Below are 18,482 nucleotides of genomic sequence, written 5' to 3' on the forward strand. Positions count from 1 at the left end.
AGTGCTGCACTCAATATGCCAGCACATTTGGGAGACTCAGCAGTGGCCACAGGACTGGAAAGGGTCAGTATTCATTCCAATCCCAAAGAAAGGCAATGCCAAAGAATGTTCAAACTACTGCATGTTTGCACACATCTCACATGGTAGCAAAGTAATGCTCAAAATTCTCCAAGCTAGTCTTCAACAGTATATGAACAGAGAACTTCCGGATGTTCAAACTGGATTTAGAAAATGTAGAGGAACCAGAGATCAAATGGCCAACATCTGTTGAGGTATAGTAAAAGCAAGAGAATTCTAGAAGAACATCTACTTCTGCTTCATTGACTACACTAAAACCTTTGACTGTGTGGATCACAACAAACTGTGGAAAATTCTTCAAGAGATGGGAATACCACATCACCTTATCTGCCACCTGAGAAATCTGTATGCAGGTCAAGAAGCAATAGTTAGAACCAGAAATGGAGCAACAAACTGGTTCCAAATTGGGAAAGGATTGTGTCAAGGCTGTATATGGTCACCCTGCTTATTTAACTTAAATGCAGAGTACATTATGCAAAATGCCAGACTGGATGAAACACAAACTGGAATAAAGATTGCTAGGAGAAATATCAATAACCTCAGATATGCAGATGACATCACCCTTATGGCAGAAAATGAAGAGGAACTAAACAGCCTCTTGATGAAAGTGAAGGAGGAAAGTGAAAAAGCTTAAAACTCAACATTCAAAAAACTAAGATCATGGCTTACGGTCCCATCACTTCATGGCAAATAGTTGGGGAAAAAATGGAAACAGTGACAGACTTTATTTTCTTGGACTCAAAAATCACTGCAGATGGTGACTGCAGCCATGAAATTAGGATGCTTGCTCCTTGGAAGAAAATTATGACCAACCTAGACAGCATATTAAAAAGAAGAGACATTACCGGCAAAGGCTTGTCTAGTCAAAGCTATGGTTTTTCCACTAGTCATGTATGGAGGTGAGATTTGGACCATAAAGAAAGCTGAGTGCCAAAGAATTGATGCTTTTGAACTGTGGTGTTGGAAAAGATTCTTAGGAGTCCCTTGGTCTGCAAGGAGATCAATCCTAAAGGAAATCATTCCTGAATATTTATTGGAAGGGTTGATGTTGAAGCTGAAGCTCCAATACTTAGGGCATTTGATGTGAAGAACTGACTCATTGAAAAAGACCCTGATGCTGGGAAAGATTGAAGGCAGGAAGAGAAGGGAATGGCAGAGGATGAGATGGTTGGATGGCATCACTGACTCGACGAACGTGAGTTTGAGCAAGCTCCAGGAGTTGGTGATGGACAGGGAAGCCTGGCATACTTGAATCCATGGGGTGCAAAGAGTCAGACATGACTTAGCAACTAAACTGAATTGAATGCTACTTGGAAGGGCTTCCCAGGTAGAGCTAATGATAAAACACCCATCTGCCAATGTAGGAGACATAAGAGACATGGGTAAGATCCCTGGGTAGGGAAGATCCCCTGGAGAAGGGCATGGCAACCCACTCCAGTATTCTTGCCTGGAGAATCCCAAGGGCAGAGGAACCTGGCAGGCTACAATCCATAGGGTTGCAGAGAGTATGACATGACTTAGCATGTATGAATGCACACTACTTGGAAACGTGAACAGACTGGTTTGATAGTATATATGAGACAGTATATGCTATAAGAATTTTAGCACAAAAAGAAAATGAGATGCTATTTTCCGTATTTTCAGGTAAACTCTGAATGAATAAGCTTTAATTTACAGCTCATCTTAAACAGTTCTTATTATACAAATTGCCATAATTTACCAAAGAAAAAGAACCAAAGCTTACATAGTTAACAAGTAGTATTTACTATTTTCTTTAATATCTAAAAAGTACAATATTATAAGATTTCCTAAAAATAATTCTTTACATAGTTTTTGGAAGGTTAGTGGCAAACATGATTTATAATTAAAAGACATAATTTTCAAACTAAAATCAGTTCATAGTCTTTACGGATTTTACAGAAGCAAGTTAAGATTCAGTTGAAGTATATGAAGCAGTTTCCACAATAAAGCTTTTCCAAGAAATAGAAAACTGAGACGCTTAAACAAAGCACCATCTGTTACCATGTCACCAAATTAACACTGACTCCTCCCTGGTCCCCATCACATGATGGAGAATGGGAGGAGAGAGGGAAGGAACACTTATAATAAGAAACAGAACCCTGAAATTACATTTGCTTAGGGAACCCCCCAAAGGCATCTTGGTCAGGTTAATACATTTCTGAGGAGCAGAAATAGATTATAATAGTTAAGGCTCAATCAAGATCATGCACTCATAATAAAATACAATTACTGATATTTAAGTAATGTTGAATGCCATACAACATATTTAAAACTTGTCATTAAGTCAACAGTATACATATTTTCTTTTTGAATCCTTTAGCACTTTGTAGGGACAAAGAAGTCAGTCTTAAGACAATGGAGTAAATACCAGAATCCCAAACCATAGAGATGCCTGTGACTAAATTTTATTACATGAAAACAACTATTTGTGTCTATCTTTAAAATTAATTTTACTAGTGAAAATTAATGCTTAGGATTTTAAAGTTTTTCAAACAGAAAGTATTTTACAGAGTATTATGTATGTGATGAAATAAAAACAAGACAAGAAATTTGGAAAAATAAATGAGAAATGGAAAATTAACTTGCATACACTAATGTTATAAAACACTACCACTAACAAACTCATATTTTGATCTCCTAGTTCAGAGGTCCACATGGTTTTAGTGATTTCTTTTTTTCTTAAAGTTATATATATAAAAAAAACCGAAGTGCCGTGAAAAGTAGTTAAAGTGACTACTATTTTCCAAGGAGAAATGAGATAAATTTGAAAATGTAGGCCATAAATTTAGTTCCCTTTATGTTCTAGGAACCCGTGCTCTTAAAAGAGCTGGTCCTTAACTGAAACTGGCCAAAGAGAAAAGACACTGGGAACCCAAGAGCAAAGAAATAACTAACTCCCAGACCAAATGTAAAATAAAACCAAAACAATCAAAAACAAAATCTGGGCTCTAATCAATCTTTTTCAAAAATGGTTTGGATCCACAGCCCAAGAGTCTCTCTGATTGATCTCAAAGGCACTTCTAAGAACTGCATTTTCCCTTCTCCTGACCGGTATCTGTCTAGGCTAGTTTATGATTCAATGGCCTGTAGCACTGTATTATTTTTTAAAACACCGTCCCACTTTAAGAAAGTACTTGTTTATTTGTAATTAAGTCCTATTAGTGGTGACTTGAATCCCATCAAGTTAAAGTAAACATAAAACATATAAGGAAGTTCCTTTTCCTACTAATTTCTGCCATTAGCTCCTTCTTCCCCTAGAAGTACACAGCATATAAGCCATATAGAGAAAGCAAGTATTGGAATATTAAACAATAATTTTAACCTAATTTAACTCTGCAGTAATATTAAGGGGTTGTCTTTGTTAGATTGAATATTTAGGGATAAATGTAAGTTGGACATGGGATCTTGTGAGCACAAGCTAATCTTTCATGGGTTATAAACAGTTGATTATTAAGTGAAACCTTTACTTTCTTAAACTTTTAAAATTTGGGGGACATGTAAAAAAGGTGAAAAGGAAGTAAGAGGGATTATACCTGGCTTTGAATTACTGACACTCCCTCAGCTTTATCAATATAGGAATCTTCTTTGATAGCTTGAACTTCCCTGTCACCACCTATCATATGAGTATCTGAAGTATTTTTGTCACTTTGCCTCAAACGGTAACTTTTATAAGCACGCTGAATGATGGTTGCTGAGACTACCTCTTGTTTTCGTTTCAGAGTAGTTGTAATTGGCTCATATGTGATCTTAAAAGTGTTGGTTAATGTAAATCCTGATTCCATCTCTGAAAGAACTTTCTCCATGCTCAGATCTTTACCCATAACTCTCTTTGTTAAAGCAAGTAAGATGTCAAGGCAATGAATTCTGTCTCCAACAGCCATGGGAAGATCCATGGCAACAAGCTGGCCCTTGTTTGGTTTTGCCATGAAAAGAGGAGGATCAAGAGCAGCTGCAAAGTCTGAAAGCTTGCTAGAGTCTATGTACTGGGTTCTATCAGGATCGAACCTCTTCCATACCTGAAAGAATTTCCTAAAATCTTCCTCACTCAATGTCTTGGCTTGTTTTTTAGAAGCAATATTTAAAAACTCCATGACAACAACAATGTACATGTTTACAATGATCAGCCTAGATAAGATGATGTAACTGACAAAATAAATAATCCCAAGAAAGGGATTGCCACAGTCTCCTCTAACCTGAGTCCCAGGGTTAATTTTATCAGGATCACAGTCAGACCATTTACTACTGAAAATTGCGTTGAGCATCCCATCCCAACCAGCAAATATTGTAACTTGGAAAAGACAGAGCATACTGCTGCCAAAGGTTTCAAAGTTGGACATATCATCAATTCCAGCTTCCTTTTTAACATAGGCAAAATTATACATTCCGAAGATGGCATAGATAAACATGATCAGGAAGATGAGAAGACTGATGTTCAACAAGGCAGGGAGGGACAGCATCAAAGGAAGCAGCAGATTATGGAACAGCTTTAGTCCTTTCTCAGGATGCAGAATGTGGATGATCCGTGAGAGAAGTATCAGTTGCACAAGGGAAGGAGATACAAGGTAATATCCTACCATCAGAGGCAGAAATAGTCCTTGGTGTAGGAAAAAATAAAGCAGGCAATACAATTACTTAGAGGAATATAAATTATTTTACATTTGTTTTTTTCTATATGTTCAGATAATTAATCCTACCCCTGTAACATTTGGCACACATTGAAAGTTTGGCTTAGCCAAATACTAATAGTGGCAATGTTCAGCGTCTAACAAATTTGGATGAGAATTTGGATGAGAATTATTTCTACCATTATTTCCAGGGTACTAGGGATCAGACACTTCTGGAGTCACAGATGGCATGTATCCATAATGTAGGACAGTAGTCATATTTTTTTTTTCTGATTGCAGTTAGATCCAGCAATTTAGTTCAAACCAACTTTTACTGGATATCTAATAAAGGTACCATGAAAATAAGCAAAGGTAAATGACATGACTCCTATCCTCAAAGACCATATGATACAGACAGTAGAGGTAGACATTTAAACTAATTATCATGCAAAGCAGAAAGACCTAGTTAATAAATATAATTGAAAAAAATACTTTGCATTCAGATTCATAGGTTATAATTTGGTTTATTGACTTCATAAATACCATATGGACCCTTAGGAATTTTAAATGTGAATAAACAAGTCTTGGTCTAGAAGTTTTCTTTCTCACTGTGGTGAGAAGAGAACTATGAGAGTGAGATATATAACTATAAAACAAGGTGAAATTATAATTACCATAAAAAAACATAAGGAATGCTCTCTGGAAGTACTGGAGACAGTGTGGTTCATTTTGAGTCGAAAAGATGGAGAAGGGGAAAATTCTATGAAGCTTCTAAATGAGATAGTATATTTGCTGAATCTGGAAGGATCGTGTCTCACATTTCTGTTAATTTGGTTACTGGCAATGATGGCATTCTCTCTGATGTTATATCTTACATATATCCCCCTCTCCACAGTGCTTTAGTGAACCTTCTACTCTGACTCAAATTTTCATTTCTCCTCAATCTTCCAAACTCTTACATTATGTAGGAGGTTTCCCCCTTTAATTGTAAACACATCTTTACTCCCTGTTCACTAAGATTTTAGATAAGAAAGGAAGTGAAGAAAATTGTCTCTATCTTGAGGATACTACTTCCGCTCAAGCACAGACAGCTCATTCTTTCCCACTCAACATTTCTCAGTATAGAAAGATGGAACAAGCAAGCATCTTTTCTTCTTTCCAATGTGATTTCTAGATACTTCTCTTTCATATTAATTTTATAAAGAAAAAAATTTTGATAGTTTGTGGATCATGCCATTCAACTATAACATCTACCATTCCTTAGCTCTATGATCTGTTCATTCCCCCTCATTCATATTCATTGCAGACTTTAGTACACGGCTCACTGGTGTCCATTCCACCCCAGCACCTACCATCAACAGTCCATTGAAAGGCTAGTCTTTCAGTCTTTGGCTTTGTTAACTTTAATACTCTCCATCATTTTACTTTAGTTATACCTATCTATCAGTATGTTCTGAACCCAGGATATCTGACCTTCTGAGATATTTCCTCTCCTTCTAGACGTCTGATTCAATTATCCTCATTTCAACCTACAGGGGTCCTTACTTTCATTTTCTTCCATTTTCCTTCTTTCCGCTCTCTCCTGATTTCATGTGCTTTTCTAGGAAGCTTCTTGCAATTGTCCATCAGTGTTGATTGCACTGCCTCTATTACCAGCTGAACGAGTTAATTTTCTGGAGGTAAAACTGGGCAGAAAGTTTATCCACATTTTCACTACTGACTGCTTAGAATAGTACTTGACATTAACACTGAGATATTGTCCATACTCTTATGAAGATAACATTCTAGTATGTGTATTATGGGAGGCAGACAGTAAACCTTTTCTGCCTAGAACACTTTTATCCTAGATTCTTGGCTAGCTCCTTAACCAGTGGGTCTCCATTTAGTTTCTTGCCTCTTCTGTGAAGCTTTCTCTGACCTCTACTTACTGATTATGTGCTTCTCACTTCATTGTGGTGCCGGGGCGCCCTGTGCTTCTTATCTTACCAATACCTTAATAGCACATTAACATGTACTATTTAATTATCTGTATCCTTTGATAGATTATAAACTATGTATATATAGGAATTATGCCTACCTCATTCGCTACTGAATTCTTTGCATATAGCATAATATCTATTCAGAAAGAGGATAATCAAATATATTTGTTAAATAAAGGACTGAGATCTCCAGAGTAAGAGAAAACTTGTGACCAATTCATAAAAGCCTAAAACTCTAGTGTTGCGAAACTAGTAAACAATTTTAGAGATTAGAGGAAGGAAAACAATGAGTTTGAAAGGTTCTATCACACTAAAACATAAAGGTCCTGTGAGTGTCATCTTAAATAAATAATGTATGTGATATACTGAAGGGATAATTAAGCATTTATCTGGTGGTCTGTGTAATAAAGTCTATGTATTAATTCAGAAAGTATTTTTTAAGTATGTTAGATAAATATATCTGTCAGGCATGTGTACACGTGTAAATGTAAAAATGTAAGGCATTCCCTGGTGACTCAGATGGTAAAGAATCTGTCCGTAATGTGGGAGACCCGAGTTTGATTCCTGGGTGAGGATGATCCCTTAGAGAAAGGAATGGCTACCCACTCCAGTATTCCTTGGGGAAGTTGGGGCTTTCCTGGTGTCTCAGATGGACTAATACTTTCATTTTTTTCAAGGCATTCCTGCTGGAAATAAAGAGTCCCCCCCCCCCCCACCGTTGTGTTTATTAAAGAGACTATACCTCAGAAGATGATTACTATAGGAGCTTGACTGAATTAATATTATTACAAATGAAAATCTGAGTAAACAAAATCTTACCTGTAATAGAGAAAACAACCACCATGAAGTCAAAAATGTTCCATCCACTGGTGAAATAGTTACAATGGAAAATGATGAGCTTTAGTACACATTCTCCAGTATATAGCATAACATAAACTGAGTTAATCCAAAACAGAGCAGTGTCGATTTGGGGGCTCTGTTCATCACTTTGTATCATAACAGTTATTGCTTGGAAGCATATAAGAGTCATAATGATGATATTAAAAACTCGACTTGTTACCAAGTCAAAGATGAATCGTTGGAACTTGTTCTGTGTATAAAGGAAAAAGGTATAATATTCTTATTAATAAGATACTTATACACATTGTCTTTAGATTTACAACTTCCCTCCCAGCATAAATAGTAGAATACGTGAAAACTAAGATTTTTACCAAGCTATAATTACAGCATGTAGTCAAAGAAAATAAACAAAAGACCATCAAAAGTTGTGTCAAGGAACACCTTTAAAAAATCATGTCAAAAGCATTTGTTGTTAAGAATTTTAAAAACACATCTTCATTTGTAACAGAGTATATAAAGGAAACTTTTTCAGAAAGCTAAAAAAATCTAGATGTTTCCTTACTTCTGGGTGGGGTACTGGTTTCTGAGAGTCTTCATACATCAGCTTCTTCAGGGCACGGTACTGCTTCTTCTGTTTGACTGTTATAAAGATATTTGAGCCTCCCTGGTAAAGCAATGAAAGAAAAAGATATTAAAATCATATTTAATCCACATTTCACCTTATATTAATATGCATTTTCTAAAGCTTGGCAATTATTGATTTAATCCTCTAAAGAATGCTTAACTGCAATGGGCTATATAATGTTTAAACATGTCTGACCTTCTGCACAAAAATCCATACAAAATACAGAGTATACACTGGAAATGATTGATATTCAATTATATTTTGATGCATTTTGCTATGGGTAGTCAACCCTATTTTAATTTTTTAGTTACTGGGACCTACCTCTTGTTAGAGACAAAAGAGAAACAGCAGAGGATATCTGGAAAGGTTACTAAGAATAGTTAACCTCAAAAGCTGCACTTGATTTGTACCTTTCAATAATCAAGAAAAAATAGAATTGGTCATATACTTGTTTTTATATGTTCACAGGTTACTTAATTTTCCAAATATTATCAGAAGATATCTTTTCATTATTATTCCAAAAGCACCTAGGGCTTACCCCTTCACAATACCTTCTAGGAATTATTCATTTTTGTGTTTTTAGTGTTAAGTTCAGTATCTTATATAGGAAAAGCAAAGTGAATAAGAGGTGAACACTTAATGTGTTAATCTAGGAGTTAGGAATTGTTACTGCCCATGTCAGGACTGGGTCACTTAAATTGACGGGGTTCACCAATTTGAAGCCCCTGGGCAAATCCTAGGATGTTATTCCACTGGGCTGAAATCCTTAAGAAGCTGAAGCATACAGTCCAATGACCACTGATCCTTCTGCATGCATGCATGCTAAGTAGCTTCAGTCCTTCTGCTGCTAAGTCGCTTCAGTCATGTCCAACTCTGTGCAACCCCAAAGACCGCAGCGCACCAGGCTCCCCCATCCCTGGGATTCTCCAGGCAAGAACATTGGAGTGTGTTGCCATTTCCTTCTCCAATGCATGAAAGTGAAAAGTGAAAGGGAAGTCACTCAGTTGTGTCCGACTCTTGGCGACCCCATGGACTGCAGCCTACCAGGCTCCTCCGTCCATGGGATTTTCCAGGCAAGAGTACTGGAGTGGGAAAGCCCATCTAATTACTCTAATCCCATCTAATTAGTGCAGACTCAGAATGATTTGTTTACCAGATTCTACACCACATTGATGACTTTGCTAACTAGGAAATTTCAAGATTAAACTATTCTTTTCTTTAATTGACTAGAAGCCATTTCTACACTTAATAGAAAGTAGATCCCTGGGGTTAAAATAAGTGGATTTACATGACATTTGAGGCATTTGTATTAACAGAAGCCCTGAAGGGAGTCTTTGTGTGGAGATGACACTGAACAGGGGTTTTTCAATTCTGCCTCTGAATTTTCTTATTTGTTCCAAGGAACTTCTACTTAGGTCACCTAATTAGGATTTATGACTCTCTACTTTCAGCAGAATACTCCAGTATTCTTGCCTGGAGAATCCCTTGGAGGGAGGAGCCTGGTAGGCTACAGTTCACCGGGTCGCAGAGTTGGACACGACTGAGCTACTTTTCACTTCACTTTCACTTTTAGCAGAAAAAGCCATTTCAACTGACAAAGATGTCTCTGCTGGGTACAATTTTGAACCACTTTGAGTACATCAAAGAGTAAAAAAGTGTGGTTTATTTTTCTTGAACATCTTCACATATTTGTGCAGATATAACAATGTTATTTTTCAGCATGTCATGATTTACAAACACATACACGGAAACAGTTGTAATGTTTAATGTTTAAACTTGTCTGTGCTTATTTGAATATAGAAAAGAATGTAAAGATAAACATTTTAGCAATATTCAATCTGCAGGAACATAAATAATTTTTTAAAGGTTAAGTACCAAATAAAAATGCTATTAAGCTGAATCTAAAACCAATTATTTGAAGCAGGACATTTCCCCACCCCCCCCACTTGGACATTGACTGACAAAAGAATATTTATACTTATCTTTATTTTATGCTTGTGGAAATTGGCAACAATAGCACCAATCAACATACTCAGAGGAAGAAATAATCCGATGATAATAAAGTCAATAAAGTAACAATACATATAGATGTTGTTTTCAAAATTAGGTTGCATATCTACCTAAAAGTTAAAAAAATAAGCAAAATAAGGCAGAGCACAGAGGATTTTTAGCACAGTGAAAATATGCTATATGATACCCTTATAACTAAGGGTATACGTCATTATACATTTGTCCAAACCCATAGAATGTACAACACTGAGTGAATTTTGGGTGATCATGATGTGTTAGTGTAGGTTTATCTTTGGTAAAAAAAATATAGCATTGTGGTGAGTGATATCAATAATGAGGAGGCTATGCACTTGTGAGGGTAAAGGTATATAGGAAATCTCTGTAACTCCCTCTCAATGCTGTAGATCTAAAACTGCTCTGAAAAAAATATGTTTTTAAAAATAAAATACATGAAAAAGTGAGAAAACAGCAAAATATTGACACTGACTTTTTAAAACATAAGATTTAGAAAATATTTTAGGACAAGAAAATCTAACAGTGCTACTTGAGGCAGTATTTCCTCTTTGTTCTTTGGTAAAGAGTTATCACTGCTTTTATTTGAATTTTAAAGTTTATTGCATTGGTTTAATCATTGTTATAATAATCTTCAAATGTGCCTGTTGGGCTTCAACCATTGTATATAATTCTGGAAGGAGTTCATTGTTCATGAAATATTCAATCTGAAATGAACTTTCTGTCTAGCATAAACATTTGCTATTACCATGTTAATTACTCAATTATTGCTTGTGTCCTGTCCTTGAATTGCAAAAATGACTTAGCCAACCTTAAGGATGGTTCTCGGATTGTACAGTACTTACATCAGTAGAATCAACTGCTGAATTCATAATAGTGATCCATCCATTAAATGTTGCCTGTAAAAATGGCATGTATTTAATTCTTATGGAAATCTTATGCTTTGAGGCAAATAAAAATTAACGGTCAATATTATTAATACAGTAAAACATTTGATTAGTAAGGTCAACCACACTTCAAAATATTGTGTAACTGAGATCTTTACCACTTTCATTATTACATTTATATTGTCTATTAAAAACTATTTAAAAACGAAAAAAATAAAAGCTATTTAAAGCTATGTAGTTTATTTGTAGTAACTTGAAATATTTTAAAACAGTATAAATAAAAAGAGAGAGATAGATGGATAAATGGTGAATAACTACCTGCTGCCCAAGTGTCATGGTTACTTGTAATTGCTATATGTGTGCTTTATACTATGAGGGAGGTAAGACAGGAAAGATGCTAGATGTTGGGGGACTGAAGAGTCATTCCTCAAAGCACTAAGTAGAAACAAAACCGCAGTAACCTGAGTTGGATCAAAAATTGTGTACCTATTGTCTGATCAGTGGTGGAGGTAATAGGTTTGGTCAATACCTGGCATTTCTTCTGTTAACCTAGTTCTACCTTTATCTCCACTTCCTTTTTCCAACAAAGCAAGGACTATATTTCACTTTTGTCTTTCTAAATGAGCTTGGTATACTATGTCCCATAACCTACATCTACTATCAATTGCTAAAATAATTTAAAACTAATTTTATTAAGCATCCACATTTTGTCCTTTATGTTCACCTACAATACGAATAAACATAATTCAAAAATTCAAACATATACTTACTACTTGAAGCAGTGAAAGAAAACTGATTCCAACATTATCAAAATTTAGTTTTGCATTCTCCCATGGCATGGATTCATTAAATACAAGGCTTTCACATTGACTTCTGTTCATGACTTCAGATAGAGGAAACCTTTCGCCACTTGTTGGGTCAATGCACTCATAGAATTTGCCAGCAAATAAGTGTACTCCTATGATGCCAAAAGCCAGCCAGATCATAAGGCAGACCAGAAACACATTCAATGTGGGTAAAGTTGTTTTAATCAAAGCTCTCACTACCACCTGGCATATAAAAGACAAACATATAAACTTTCAGTAAGAAATGTGAAAGTATTTTAATTAAATTGGGAATATTTATTAACATAATGTCATATTCAAATAACAAAAAAGGCCATCTTTGAAGATGTAATGGCTCACTTGCTAGTATTTGAATAACCTAAATAACAATTTATATTTAAAATATATATTAAAAATTCATATATTCTCAAAAATTTTGCACTAAAATACAATGGTGCTGATTAGTATAAATACGGAAATAAATAATTACTTCACTGATTTAACATGTTTATCCATCTCCCATATTGTACCAGAAATAGGCAAAACAAGTGAGCCTGTGTAAATGTATGAGATTATTTAGAAAGCAGATAAAATGAGAGTGAAAAGAACCTAGGCCTAAGTCTTGGGGATTCTAACTTCAGGGATGATTAACCTACACAGTGGAGGGAAATTAAGAGGAAGACCAGAAGACTGTAGATCAGTGAAGCCAAGGCAAGTGACTATTTAAAGAAACACTGAGTGCCCACAGTGCCACTGTGCTTCTCAAAATCACTAACCACTCTGAACCACTGTCTCTGGTGAACCACTTCAGAGTGGGAAGTCTGGGAAATGAATCTACTGCCTAAACTTAAATAAGCAGCAACAATCTATAATCACTGTCTCCATTTTCTCAGGTCCCTTTAATTCTTTAATTATTATATTCAGAATTTTATTTCTATAATTCCACTAAAGCTCTTATACAAATGTAAACCAGCGGCTATACTCAATGCAATATACTTCATCTTTGCTTTCTCTTAATCTTTTCTTCATCATTTACACTTGACTCCCTTTCCACAGCCTCACTTCCTTCTCTCTTTTCCCCCCACCCTGAGGCCCCATTCTCTTTCCTATCATTCTAATCTTGCCTTCTATCAGCCATTTCTGAAAATGTAGCCATTTGTCTGTACTTTCTTGTTTATATTCCTTAGATTTCTGTCCTTGAATTAATATTTTTACATTTAATTGTACTTCTAATTATATTTAGTTTCATTTCTAAAACTAAGTCACGGATCTTTTGTTGACACTACATATTTTGAAAGATCCGCTGATGCCTCTGATGAAAATAAGTCTATGTCTATTAGAAAATATATACAAATGTTAAGAATAAAAGAAAGAGATATGGTTGAAATAAATATTTAAGTAATAAGAGCACCTGAAGACCTGAAGCTTATAAAATACATAAAATTTTAATTTTGTAATCACATACCTTCCTTATATACTCATGATATATCTTCAGAATTAATTCAACTACAGATAGAACTACCAGAGGATGAGATGAAGATTAAGATCTGGATCTGACTTTGGCCTAAGCATAATTATTTATCTGATGTCAAATTATCCATGGCTACTATCTCATTGCCATTCTAATTAATGTACGGCATCAAATAGTACGGACTTGATTTCTGACAGAGCCACTTTCCCTAGCAAATCATTTCCTAAAATTGCCTGTGTTTCTATAAATTGAGGGAAGACAATTTGCTAATTTTGAAACTCTTTTTTCCTCTCCGTGTATCTAAATTGATTAGGAAAAAAATACACGATATGTCAGAATGTTTTTAAAGTTAAAACATGTTATTTTAGTTACATTTATTATCTAATTTGTGTGTATAACTATATATGTGTATATGTATTTCACTTTATTTAGGTATAATTTACAAAAACTGTATAAGTTTAAGATGTACAAGATGATGTCCAAATATATGTATAAAATGTGAAATGATCCCCATAATCATACTAATTAACACATCTATCACCTCACATAGATATCTTTTGGGATAAATGGTGAAAAACATTTAAGCTGTACTCTCAGAAAATTTCAAGTATATAATGTAGTATTACTAACTGTAGTTATGATACTGTATACTAAATTCCCCAGGACTTATTCATTTTATAAATGAAAGTTTTGGATCCTTTGATCAACATGTCCCCATTTCCTTCACCCACAACCCATGTTTTAATAGGCTATGTGTAGTTTATAGCCCTAAAATATTGTATGAAATCTTTCTATCACTAAACTGAATGTGCATTGGAAATTTGGCTTTTGTATTAATAGAGACACAAATGAGAAGATAACAAAGATTATTAATTTATGGATGTTTATTAATTCCAAATAAAAACTTGTAGATTATATTAGAAACTTTTCTCTTACCTTCATTTTTTCAAATTGAGATAGAACTCTGAGTGCCCGAAGGAATTTAATGGAAACAAGTGGTTTTAGTTCTTCCCGAGATTTGCCTATTAAACTAAGACAGAACACCTGGATATATATAAATAAAAAATTGAATAGAATTTAATTTTAAATTTAATCAAAACAATCTGTAAATGAACATTTATTACAGAAAATTACAGTCAAAGCCTACTAAAATTTTTAAAAGTATTCTAAAGCTAGTTAAGAACTATTTCACAAAATTCAAAAGTATTTTTTGGTGAGAATAATAAATGTTATTGAGATAAAAAATTGTGTATTTGAGATTCTTTATGGTCAAAGATTAATATTTACATTCATTTTTATTTTAAAATTAGATTAAGAATTAGTTTCATGATTACTTGCAATAGAGTAATAGTAAAGAGTATATTTGTTAAAACAGAATTTAAAATATGTTTTCATATGAATCCAAATATATATATAGTTAAGACAATATGAACAATAGGATTTCAGAGATGAGGCATCAAGGAGGAAATGAATATTGTTAAGTTCAAATACTAATTACAAAAAAATAAGGATTCAAAGGTGATTTTTTTTAAAGTAAACATACATGCATAAATATGATTCAATATTAATAAAAATGAAGGTGGTATAGTTATGATTAATTTTGTTGTACCTTCATTTTTCTATATTTTCAAGGTAATATAAATGAAAAAAATTATTCTCTTTTACCCTACACTAAAGAGGCTCAGAGTGGGCTTCAAAGTAAGGATATCATTTACATACGCATGGAAGAATGCAGATACAAAAGAACAATAACCAAGAAACAGGAAAGTGGGTTGCAGGTACAGTGTGGTATCATTGAAATAGAAGGTTAATTTGCAAGAATTGATTTAGAAGACAAAGGTCAGATATTATAAGTCATTATTTATAGACTGAGAAGTTTCAATCATTGTTGATAGAATGGGGAGACATTTGTTCATTCAACAAAAATTAATGAGCACCTACTATGTGACATGAATTGTTCTAGGCATATAGGGTAAGGAGAGAACAAAATTGAGAAAATATCTTGGTTTAATGGAGCTTATTTTTCTTGTTATGTGGAGAACAGAATAAATGTGTGCAGTGGTGGAATCTCCTGTAGTGATTCACATGTTCTGGTACCTAGGATAATGTGCTACTGGTGAAGTTTACGATGGAAAAGTGCTCAGATGCTCAGTTGTGTCCAACTCTGCAATTCCATGGACTGTAGCCCGCCAGGCTCCTCGGTCCATGGGATTCTCCTGGCCAGAATACTGGAGTGGGTAACCATTTCCTCCTCCAGGGGATCGTCTCGACCCAGGAATCAAACTCGTGTCTCTTAAGTTTCCTGCATTCGGCAGGCAGATCCTTTACCACTAGGGCCATATGGGAAGCCCGAAGTTTATGTTAGGTGGTCTAATTTTAAATGTATGATTTAAAGGTAGAGCCAATAGAATTTGAATAGTTTATAATGATGATATTTTCAAAATATTGTTCAATAAGTCTATTCTCTTAGCAGCAGGTTTATAGGTAATGATTAGAAAAATCCAGGAGTTAAGTGCTGAAATGTTAAAATTTTAAAATGGAAAGGATGGATGTTAAACATTACATATAAAGAAATATGGGATATTGGTGACTGAGAATGTATAGAGAAAGGTAAAAGAAAGATACACATAAATCAAAAAGAAAGTCAGAGTAAGAGTAAAGAAGGAAGAGTAAACAAATAGCCTTTAAAATTTTTCTTTAAAATACGTACGATAACAACCATGAAGTCTAGTTTGTACCAGCCATTAGTGAAATAGGCTTTAAAACCATATGCCATCCACTTTAGAAGCATTTCCAGAATAAAGATGTAAGTGAAGATCATGTCAGCATATTCTAATAAGATTTTAATAGTCTTTCTCTGATCAATATATATATCTTCAAAAGCCTGTGGGTGAAATATTTAAAGATCAATGTACATGTAAATTCTAAAAACTCTTCTGGCAAAGTGGGGAATGAAATCCCATCTCCAGATGGTGACCACTGTCATAGATTGCAGTCTCAAGGGCTTATACACTTGGTTTGAGTTTTTTCAAACAATCCATGTCCATTTTCTGCTCCCACGCCTGCAGCAGACATCACTAATTGATTCCAAAACCTCTACTTATAGAGTCTGAACTTGACCTCAACACTGTTCTAAACAATGAACTGAAAATTCTCTCTCAAATCAGTTATTCAAACTTAGATGGAATCTTTAGTCATATCTGACCTGGTTCTTATCTCTTATAGCCATCTCACAGATACATGCCATTGTGAATCAAGGAGTAGAGATACAAAGAAAACCCCTAAACTTGTGTTTTCAGAAATCCCTACAGCTATTACAAGAAAAGTCACAAAGCATGTCAGATAAACCAGTGGAAATAAATGAGTATGAAATAAGACTATAATATTCTTCTAACGTTTCTCAGTTTTAATAGATCAACCTCAGTTTTATTGTGGAGGAAGCAAAGTCTGATAATGTCATTCAAATTAATTTCATAGTAATTTTTTTAGCATTGAAAAAAAGGCCATAAAGTATCAATAACCTCAGGCAGACTTGTTGCAAAGTGCAACGGAGGTCAAAGATTCAACACAGACGAAAATAACCATACATATAGAAAGGTGTGATTCTTGAAAAACTACTGTTAAATAAAAGTATATATAAAATAATAGAATTAACTGGCTCAATGGAACCAAGTATGGACTAAAGTATCCTTTAAAACAGATTATAAACTTAAGCCAAAGTTATTCTAAAGTACTCTTTACTAAATGGATTTACCTACTGAAAAGATACATAATGCAAAATAATGTAAAAAGATACGCAGAAGCCTCTATTTCAATTAAAACATTAAAAAAATAGGCAACCTCGGGACTTTGCTGGTGGCTCAGTGGTAAAGAATCTGCCTACGAATACAGGGGACACAAGTTTGATCCGTGGTCCAGGAAGATCCCACACGCCACAGGACAGCCAAGCCCACGTGGCCACAGCTGCTGAGTCTGAGCTCTAGAGCCCGTGGGCCACAACAAGGGAAGCTACCGCAGTGCGCAGCCCGGGCACCTCAACAAAGAGTAGACGTCACTCGCAGCACCTGGAAAAGCCTTTGTGCAGCAGCAAAGACCCAGTGCAGCCATAAATTTAATAAATAAATAAATCTTTTTTAAAAAAACAGGCGAAACCAGTAGACGGCAGTTGAAGCCCACACACTGGCTACCCACGTGGAATGCGGAAGTAACGTGAGGGGTCAGAGGGCGGTTCTGGAGCCCTGGGAGTGCTCTCCTTCTCAAGGCAAGCGATGGTTATGTGGGTACATTCACTTGGTGAAAATCCTTTATGCTATGCACTTATGATCTGTATGCTTTCTGGGATGTGTGCTAAATGTCAATATAAAGTTTACTTTTAAAATGTATGCAGGACAAAGTCTGGTTCCCAACCATCACACCCTCTTCTGTTTCCTGTATCTCACAATTAACTTTCTTGTGGATCAGTCTCTCATCTTCTTTAATCATACGCAAGCAAATATCAATGCACATTCTATTTTTCTTCCTTTCCTACATAGAATGCAGCATGCTGTGTGCTTTATTCTTTCTTTTTTTTCACTTGTTACTATATCTTGGGGAATTGCAATATCAACATGCAGACAGGTCTTGCATTTTCTAGCTAACGGCACAGTACCCCACTGGATGACTGTACCATAGTGTATTTAAATAGTCACCTAATATGTATTGTTTTTGCTTTTCAGTTTTTTGGTATTACAAAAGTTCTTCTTGTAAACACACTTAACACATGTGAAGATTCTAAGATAATTTCCCAGAATTAAGATAGTTGTGTCAATGAGTAAATATATTTGTAGTTCAAAGGTTCTTAAAAATATATACAGTCTGTCTCTTTCCTTATGGAACAAGTACCAAAGTACTAGCACAATATGTGCACATTATTAAACTTTATTAAAATAATAGGGTATTTATTAACATTCTTTTTCCTGCTATCATTCACATATTTTGAAATTATTTATTTAATATTGAATGAAGCATATACAGACTCTCTAAGAAACTGCAATGTATATCTTCCAAAACTAAAATCATAGAATATAAAATTTGGTACTATATTAAGTATTCTGGGGGAAAATAATTTGGCTTGATGACATTATGAATTAAT

The 18,482-nt window shown here is 34.7% G+C and overlaps 1 protein-coding gene across 1 annotated transcript in view; it reads right to left on the minus strand.

Moving 5' to 3' along the window:
• Positions 1-1,729: 1,729 nt before the first annotated feature.
• Positions 1,730-18,482, minus strand: part of SCN7A (sodium voltage-gated channel alpha subunit 7) — a 78,411-nt gene continuing 61,658 nt past the window's right edge. Inside the window, exons 18-25 of the mRNA XM_043488190.1 lie at positions 16,062-16,235; positions 14,288-14,395; positions 11,827-12,105; positions 11,015-11,068; positions 10,130-10,267; positions 8,085-8,189; positions 7,502-7,772; positions 1,730-4,693 (exon numbers count right to left, since the gene is read on the minus strand). Of these exons, the coding sequence (XP_043344125.1) occupies positions 3,627-4,693; positions 7,502-7,772; positions 8,085-8,189; positions 10,130-10,267; positions 11,015-11,068; positions 11,827-12,105; positions 14,288-14,395; positions 16,062-16,235 (2,196 nt within the window). The 3' untranslated portion in view covers positions 1,730-3,626. The remainder of the gene's footprint in view (positions 4,694-7,501; positions 7,773-8,084; positions 8,190-10,129; positions 10,268-11,014; positions 11,069-11,826; positions 12,106-14,287; positions 14,396-16,061; positions 16,236-18,482) is intronic.

This window comes from Cervus canadensis, chromosome 15, assembly GCF_019320065.1.
Source record: "Cervus canadensis isolate Bull #8, Minnesota chromosome 15, ASM1932006v1, whole genome shotgun sequence".
NCBI lineage: Eukaryota > Metazoa > Chordata > Mammalia > Artiodactyla > Cervidae > Cervus > Cervus canadensis.